This window comes from Guillardia theta (genome assembly GCF_000315625.1).
Source record: "Guillardia theta CCMP2712 unplaced genomic scaffold GUITHscaffold_15, whole genome shotgun sequence".
NCBI lineage: Eukaryota > Cryptophyceae > Pyrenomonadales > Geminigeraceae > Guillardia > Guillardia theta.
In genome coordinates, this window is record NW_005434659.1 from 426,464 (window position 1) to 434,539 (window position 8,076).

General features: G+C 53.0%; 3 protein-coding genes across 3 annotated transcripts; 2 read left to right on the forward strand and 1 right to left on the reverse strand.

The window, feature by feature from the left end:
- Positions 1-617: 617 nt before the first annotated feature.
- On the reverse strand, positions 618-1,222 carry GUITHDRAFT_104017 (hypothetical protein; the record flags this gene model as incomplete). Its single annotated transcript, XM_005837126.1, has 3 exons — positions 618-737; positions 789-872; positions 1,109-1,222. The coding sequence occupies 3 exons, from the start codon at positions 1,220-1,222 to the stop codon at positions 618-620; spliced, it is 318 nt and encodes a 105-aa protein (XP_005837183.1).
- Positions 1,223-1,566: 344 nt separating this feature from the next.
- On the forward strand, positions 1,567-4,465 carry GUITHDRAFT_104018 (hypothetical protein; the record flags this gene model as incomplete). The annotated part of the gene is made up of 2 exons (XM_005837127.1): positions 1,567-2,344; positions 2,448-4,465. 2 exons carry the CDS (start codon positions 1,567-1,569, stop codon positions 4,463-4,465), a joined length of 2,796 nt encoding a protein of 931 aa, XP_005837184.1.
- A 2,036-nt stretch (positions 4,466-6,501) lies between these two features.
- GUITHDRAFT_135376 (hypothetical protein) lies at positions 6,502-7,722 on the forward strand (the record flags this gene model as incomplete). The annotated part of the gene is made up of 3 exons (XM_005837128.1): positions 6,502-7,407; positions 7,463-7,525; positions 7,678-7,722. The coding sequence occupies 3 exons, from the start codon at positions 6,502-6,504 to the stop codon at positions 7,720-7,722; spliced, it is 1,014 nt and encodes a 337-aa protein (XP_005837185.1).
- Positions 7,723-8,076: the final 354 nt, after the last annotated feature.

The following is an 8,076-nucleotide window of genomic DNA, read 5'->3' on the forward strand; positions in this document are numbered from 1 at the left end:
ATGGTGGAGACAGAAGAAGCAGCTGCTATAGAAGCTGGTGCCATTAGGAGGCAGATCGCGAACGGAAGGCCTTTACCTCTGAGTGCCGAACGAACACGATGCTCGCGATCGGGGCTTTGTCAGCCGAAGTTTCAGACATTCACATCTCTCCTCCTCGACCACCTATTCCCCTCCCAACTTCCTGCATCCTACATCACCATTCCGCTTCCTCTTCCTCTTCCTCTTCCTCTTCCTCTTTCTATTCCTGCTGCTGCTGCTGCTGCTGCTTCTCCTCCTCTTCCTCCTCCTACTTCTCCCAGTCCTCCTCATTCCCTGTCTCCATCTCCCAGTTGTCCTCATCACCACATCACATAATCAATATTCCCTAACTGCTTCAACTGCTCTTTCTGCCTCTGCTGCTGCTGTGACTCCTCTTCACCACCGTGCAACCCCCCCCCGGCTTTCTGCTGCTGCTCGCGCTGCTGCTCTCCCTCTCTCCTCCTCCTCCGCTCACCGTCGTTGTCCTCTGTGTTGACTTCAGCATTTCCATGATGTTCTCGGGAGTCCCCCCCTGATCCCCAGGTCAGACGGTGAGCAGCAAACAACAAAAATCAACTCACATTGCTCAGCGCCTCCCTCTACGACCTCGCCTCGTCTTCCCACTCCTCTTCAATCGTCTCATCCACCGCATTCTTCCAAGCCACCTTCGGCTCATCCAGCTCCTCGTTCTCTGTTCCCTCCCGCTCCTCCTCTTTTTCCTACAGTCCCCACCGTCTGTCAACTAAACTTCCACATGCTTCCACCCTCACCGCAACTGCAGGCAATTCCAGCAAGGAGGGCTTCATCAGTGCCACGTGCAGCTGGAGCGCTTTCTCCACGTCCTCTTTGCTCTCCTGCTGAGCAGCTACCGGCACTTCTTCTATATTCCTGCTTTCCTTCCTCCTGTTTCTCTTCCTCTTCCTCTCCATCCTTTTCCTCCTCATACTCTTTAATCCATCAATACGGCTATTCGATCCCCCGGCCTCCCCACTCCGACTCTTCCTGCCTGTCTGCTCGCTGCTTGAGGAAGATGATGTTCTTCGTGATCTGCACGAGGATGAGGGGAGAGGGAAAGAATCGCACGAGATACCTCGCATTCGATGTTCCTGCTTTTCACGTCCTCCTCGAAGGGCAGAACTACAATACATCGCTCCGACGAGTCTACGAACTGTACTTCGTTCGTGCTAATATCTTTCTCTTCCATTCCACCCTCAGCAGCTTTGAGAGCAAAGGATCCTCCCTTTCGGCCCTCCCTCATCCCTCTTCTGATCCCGTGAAGGCTCCTGGCGTCCTGCCCGGCGTCAGTGTTGTTCCCACCTGTTCCCAGCCTTGTCCCCCGCCTCCTCCGTTTCGGACAAGATCTTTTGTTGGCCTGACTGATACTTTGTTGGAGTAGCGGTTTTCGCTGTCCTCGGTTTCCTAGTATTTTGTTGGTGTAGCATTTTTCGCTGCCTCCTCCGTTTCCGGATGTCTGGTTGAGGCGGGTTTGTAGGGTTTATCCTCGTCCTGTGAGACCTTTGAGTAAAACTATTTGGCGCGCAAAAAACCATGTCGTCGTCGTCGTCGTCGCAGCAGCTGCAGGCGGCGAGGAGGGAGGAGAGCGATTCCGTGGAAGAGCAGCGAGAAACCAAACGACTCAAGGCGAGTACCGAGCTCAGCAACGACGCCCATTCAACGACTGCAGCGGAGGTAGAGCGGGCGCGGGCGGAGCTGAATGAGGCTCGCGCAAGCAATGACCAAGAGCAGATAGACGCAGCAAAGGAAGAGCTTGCGCGGGCGCAGCTGAAGGCAGAGGTAGGGCATGCGCGGGCGAATGTAGACGCGGCGCTCGCAAGCAAGGACAGAGCGCAGATAGCCGGAGCAAAGGAAGAGCTGGCGCGGGCGGAGCTCAAGGCGGCGCGCGCAAGCAAGGACCACGAGCAGATAACCGCAGCAGAGGCAGAGCTTGCGCAGGCGCAGCTGAAGGCAGAGGTAGAGCTTGCGCGGGCGGAGCTCAAGGCAGAGGTAGAGCTGGCGCGGGCGGAGCTCAAGGTGGCTCGCGCAAGCAAGGACCACGAGCAGATAGCCGGAGCAGAGGTAGAGCTTGCGCAGGCGCAGCTGAAGGCGGCGCTCGCAAGCAAGGACGAAGCGGAGATAGCAATGGCGAAGGCAAATGTATCAAGGGCGGAGCTGAAGGCAGAGGTAGGTCTCTTGAGGGCGCAGCTGAATGCAGTGCTCGCAAGCAATCACGAAGAAACGATAACTCAATCAAAGCTAGCCTTGCGCATCGCTGAGTCATCGCTTGCAAGCATCCGTGCATCTACACCTCTGCGGGTGGATGTTCTAGGTAATCTCTCTTTGCTGAGCAAATGTGCGTCCATGGCGAGCATTGTGTGAAAGTGTATCTTCAACAACGTGTGAGAAGCAGCTCACTGAACTATTTCTTGCAGTCATGCATGCAGTCTCTGAGAAATATCCCTTTGAGTTGGAGAAAATACTTGAAGGCCTGCGGATGTGCATAGAAAAATCGCTGGGATCAAAAGCTAGGTCGTTGAGCGAATCAAACCCAATCGACAAAGTAGTAACCGATAGTGCGGATCGAGCAGCTTGTACAGTCTCATGCATGATTGAGGCCTGCTCGGGAAGCGGAAAATCGTTGTGTGCGGCAGACTACTTCGTACGAAACCCAAAGACCTCACGATATTGCTTGTTTGGGTACACCCAGGAACAGGAATTATATCTTCAGGTGGACAGTATCTCGCAGCTCATCAATGTAGCAATCGATCTAGACCTCCAAGCGTGTGATCAGAAGCTTGCATTTGATAAACCAGATGAGTGCAAGGTGAATGTTTTGGATATTGATCTTCTGGAATCCAGTTGGAATATTCTTGGTGCACTCGGATACCTGTTTGGGAAGACTGAAACTGTAGCCAAGGTGACGTTGCAGCATGCAAAGAAGTGGACAAAGGACAAGGACTTGTGGCTGCTCGTCGATGAAGCGATACCGGGGTATCAGGATACCACCGACCTTGTAAACCCAATCGCTCGACTGGTCTTCTTCAAACGTATTCTTCGTGATGCAGGCTTTAACACTATCATGCTGGGGACAAACACTCTGGTGATGAATTTCAACAAAGCTTTGCGACAGACCGACAACAGCCGAGGTCGGAACCCAGAGCATTTAGTGTGTATCACCCATCGAGCGCTTCCTCCGATGATTTTACAGTCTGAAAAGCAGCATGCTTTGCTCAGGAGTTTGTTTGGGGAGGAGCAGTGCAGCTTGTTTCTCGACAACGTTAACCCATGGCTTTGCAATCAGATGTTGAAGGGCTTCAAGGGCGCCACGGAAGAGAAAAAAGACCGCGCAGATTTGTTTCGAGATCTGGCTGGTCCAGTGTTGGCAGAAAGACGTAAAGAAAAGAAGAATCTCAGCGATGCATCGTTGTATTGTATGTTTCAGATTGCAACGCACGATGCCATTTCCCAGGCACACATCATGCAAGGGTTCGGTCTCTTGAACATCTGGCCACAAGGCGAAGTCCCTGCACGTGGTAGTCCGGGGTCAATCATTGATCTTGATCGGCGTGATGACAAGATTTACATGATGAATACAGATATCCACAACATATCCTGCAGGTTTCCTCCGGCCTGGGCCGATCCCATCACTACAGGGATTTGCGCTGGTGGCGGAAGACCTTTTCGCAATTTAGCATCAGGGCTCGAGGTGTTGAGGAGGATTCACCAAGATACTGTCAAGCCCAGGGAGGATCCCACAGCAGTAGATGCAATGCGTAGAGACGGGAATGTTCTCGAATCGTTTGGGGCAGTCGTCCTTATGTTGACAAGCTGGGCCAAACCAGAGGACATTCTATCGACTCTCAGCTATCATTGTGGACGAGAAGTGAAGAGCACAGTGACGCAGGTGCTTGCTGCCGTGGATGACAAGGAGGCTGCAGAGCAGTTCCGGCAAGTTTTGACGAGATGTTTGTGTAATCTGATTCCCCTTCGTGACGATGAAAGTAACATACTTGACGGAGAAGTTTTCGGCTACTACATTCGTTGCATGGATAAGCGCGAACGAGACGGATGCTTTTCTGGCCCTGTCTTCGGTCCTGATAGGAGAAGAATGAAGGGTGCAGCAGAGTTCAAGAACTGGAGAGTGTCGGTCAATTCGTCTGATCTCAAGGGTTTTGTGGAAAAGCTGTCCAAGAATGGAGAGGACCTCCTTCTCTTCATGGCGCCAGCCTTTGGAGATTTTAAGTACGAGTGGATCTTACCACGATTAGGGGTTTCTAATTGGTTGGTTCTGCATTGGACAATTGATGGGGCGCATCTAGATTGGCGTACTTTCCACCATGTAGTCCAAGACGGTGAGAAAAGATACAGAATTTTGGTGCTTATGGAGGTCGGGTTATCAACGAAACCTTTTTGTGAACCGTCGATGCGCCAAGATCAGATTGATGCCTAGCATGGGTTACATGGGCTGGAGAATCATGTATAACATGGATGCAGACATCAAACACCAGAGCAGGGATGCCGCAGCCTCAGTCACGGTGAAGTTGAGCTAGTGTCAAAAATACTGATCGAGCTGGATAAAGCCCGTTGCGGATACTAAAGGAGACCGTATGACAGACACGTGGCTTTCAGTTTCAATCTTGGACAGCTAGCTCCTCAAGTCGCCTACACCTAGTTCATGACGTGCTTGACGACCTTGAAACCCCATGTCGATTTTTGAACGAATGAAGATAGCAGACATCGTTGGGAGCACCCATTGACATTCATGATTCCATCTAGGCAGTCTTTGCAGCAGGACAGTCATACTGCTTGACTCAGAAGTCGGACATAGTGTTGCTGATCACAACATGCCGATGGCTGACCTCACTCTGTTTCGATTGACCTGTTCAGCACGTATATTGACAACTTACGTAGAGGAACTGATGATTCCGATCATCAGTAGGCGTCATTTCAAGTTTCATATTCTGGATAGCAAACTGCTTGAGATTACGAGAGTAAAGCCTGATCTTTCTTCTCAACAGATAAGGAGAGCAGAGAACGAGTCAACGCGATCTTGAAAATCGTATTTCCATATGTGCCAACACTGCGAACGCGTGCCGTGGTTGGAGTTGGGATGGCATCAGTGATATACCACGAACAATTTATTCGAGAGATGATGCCAAGGAATCAACCCTTGTTTCGGACTACACTTTTGTTGCAACCTGGTTTTGTACAGACCCTTGGGAAGCATGTCACGATAGAAGGTCATGATAAACGGCAAAATGTATATCTCCAGATGTGTGCCGAATCTCTCTGTCGCTCTCACTCTCTGTCTGTGTCTGTCTCTGCCTCTACTTCTCTGTCTGTCTCTGTCTGTCTCTGTCTCTGTCTGTCTCTGTAGTATTTAGTTTTGTTTTTCTTCTCATGTTTTTCTCTTCGACTACAGTAATGAAACTGTTGCAAGAATATTCACCGCCGTCTGGGATCAGGAATGAAGTGAGGAACGAGGCTGCTGAGTCACAGCCAACTGACTCCGAGGACTCTCATAGTACTCTTTATTGACTGAAAAAGAAGGGCAAAGCGGAGCAAACAAAGGAGGGGGAGGATAAGGCCTACAAACCCGCCTCAATAAAATACTAGGAAACGAAGGAGGCAGCGAAAACCGGCACTCCAACCACGCAAGCGACGGCCGCATGCACTGCACGACAAGCAGGGGAACAAGGATCAGGACAAAGAGCAGTAGCGCAAGGCCCCTGCGAGGAGGACGGCAAGACCCATACGAGAGCGATACTGCCGAAACAGGCGAGCACGCAAACGATGAAAGCCAGGGTCCCCATACACCGCCTCCTGAGCGCATCCATCCCACTCCGCTGTCAGCGTAGCTCCATGGTGATCCGCCAGGTACCAGAGAAACCGCAAAGCGTCAGCATGAAGAAGACCATCCGTACCTGCAGTGAAGGGAAGAAAGGCCTTTGGCGGGTGATGGGTGCCATAACTTGCGCGATGATCGGAAATCTTCTGTTGGGCGGGGCCGGAGAGCGCAGAAAGTCCGACGGGGCTGCCGCTGCTGTTGTAGGGATGTGTCATCGTGAAGTCCAGAACCAGCCCATTCCAGGCGTGGGTGGAGAGGCCAGGGAGCCAAAGGTCGCCCATGTGTCGGTTGGTGGGGCCATGCTCGGAGGAACAAGGGTCCGGGTGTGTAGTAGTATGAAAAGCCTGCGACTCGTCAATTTCCGCACAACACCGGGCATCCAGCTAACAAGAATGAGCTAGAGCCGGGAGGGAGGGAGGGAGGGAGGGAGGGAGGGAAGTAGGCAGGCGGGCAGGCAGAGAAGGAGCATTGAGCAAGAAGCTATTCAATTCAGTGTGAGAGCCAGAAAGAGGACGTGAGAAGTATGAAACGCCTCGGACAAGTAGGAGATGAAGCCAAGGAAGCTTTCTAAGTGGAACGGGATCTCGCAGGTTCAAACTGACGACGTATCTGGCCAGGCAGAGCATAGAGCACCAACCATGGTGGGAAGGCGGCAGATCTTGCACTGGCTCGGCGTCGACAGCCCTACGTCAAGGACTCTGCTTGTCCTCAAACTCGCAGTGTTCTTGGACATGGTCGGGGTAGGTCTATACGTTCCTCTGCTTCCCTTCTATTGGCGTGAGCTGGGGGTCAAGACCGAGCTGCTGGGTCTGGTGGCCTCAGTGTACCAGATCTCCCAGATAGTCAGCGGGGTGGTGCTGGGGTATGTTAGTGACCACATGTCGGGCAGGAAGAACATTCTCCTGCTCAGCTTCTTGGGGAGCGCAGTGTCGTACGCCCTTGCTGGGCTCTCGTACCAGAACTCTCTCATCTCCACCCTCGTGCTGAGCCGCTTCATCGTCGGGCTGGTAAAGCAGACCATGACCATCAGCAGGGCTATCACGACTTCGCTCACCACCGACGAGGACAGGACTAGGTCCCTGTCGCATCTGCGCGCTTGCGCCACCCTCGCCTTCCTCGTTGGGCCCACCATGGGCGGCCTCCTCTCAAAGACCTTCAACAAGGCAGTACCAGCATACGCGGCTGCTGCGCTCTTCGTGCTCAATGCTCTAATGGTGCAGATCGTGCTCCCGAACGACATCTCCTCGCATGCACACCCGGCCAAGGAGAAGAAGGAGGAGACGGAGGAGGAGGAGAAGAAGGAGGAGGAGAAACGCAAGACCCTCGTGCGAAGCAACTCGACGGGCGCCGTGCAAGGGATCAGGGACTTGCTGGAGAAGGAGGGGCTGGGCAGCCTGACACTCATCAAGTTCCTCAACTCAGTCTTCGTGGCTGCCTGCCACGTGTTCTCATCCAAGTACGTAACGGAAAAATACGAGCTGGAGCCACACCACATGGGGTACCTCTCCTCTTACCAGTCTCTTGTCTCGCTAGCCTCTCAGACGGTACCGTCCGTGCTCCTTCTCCCCTCCCACTTACCCCTGACCTGCTTCCTTCCAGTACCTTGTCGCGGCCATCTCTAAGAGGTTTGGTGAGGAGAGGACACTGCAAGCCGCTTTCCTGGTAAGACTGAACGCCCAGTCTCTCCTCTTCCTCTCCTTCTCCTCTCCCTCTTCGCTCTTCGCTCACCACTCTCACTACCACCATCACCTCCTCGACCGTCTTCTCCTCCTCGATCTTTCTCAGCTGCGAGCAGGTTTCCTGCATGGTCTCAGTGCTGGAAGGCTTCTCTCAGCACATCCTCATCTATGCTGCGCTGATCCCCATCCGCACTCTCTCTGGGGACCTCATCTCGCAGATGTTCGAGGTGCGGCTCTCAGAACTTTCGCTCCCCTTCCTGCCCAGACTTGCTTCTCTCTCTCTCTCTCTCTCTCTCTCTCTCTCCCTCCCTCCCTCTCTCTCTCTCTCTCTCTCTCTCTCTCTCTCTCTCTCTCTCTCTCTCTCTCTCTCTCTCTCTCTCTCTCTCTCTCTCTCTCTCTCTCTCTCTCTCTCTCTCTCTCTCTCTCTGTCTCTGCGTGTCTCTCTGTGTGTGTGTGTGTCTCTCTCTGCCCCTCTATCAGCATGCTCCTCCTCCTCCTCCTCCTCCTCCTCCTCCTACTACTACTACTACTACT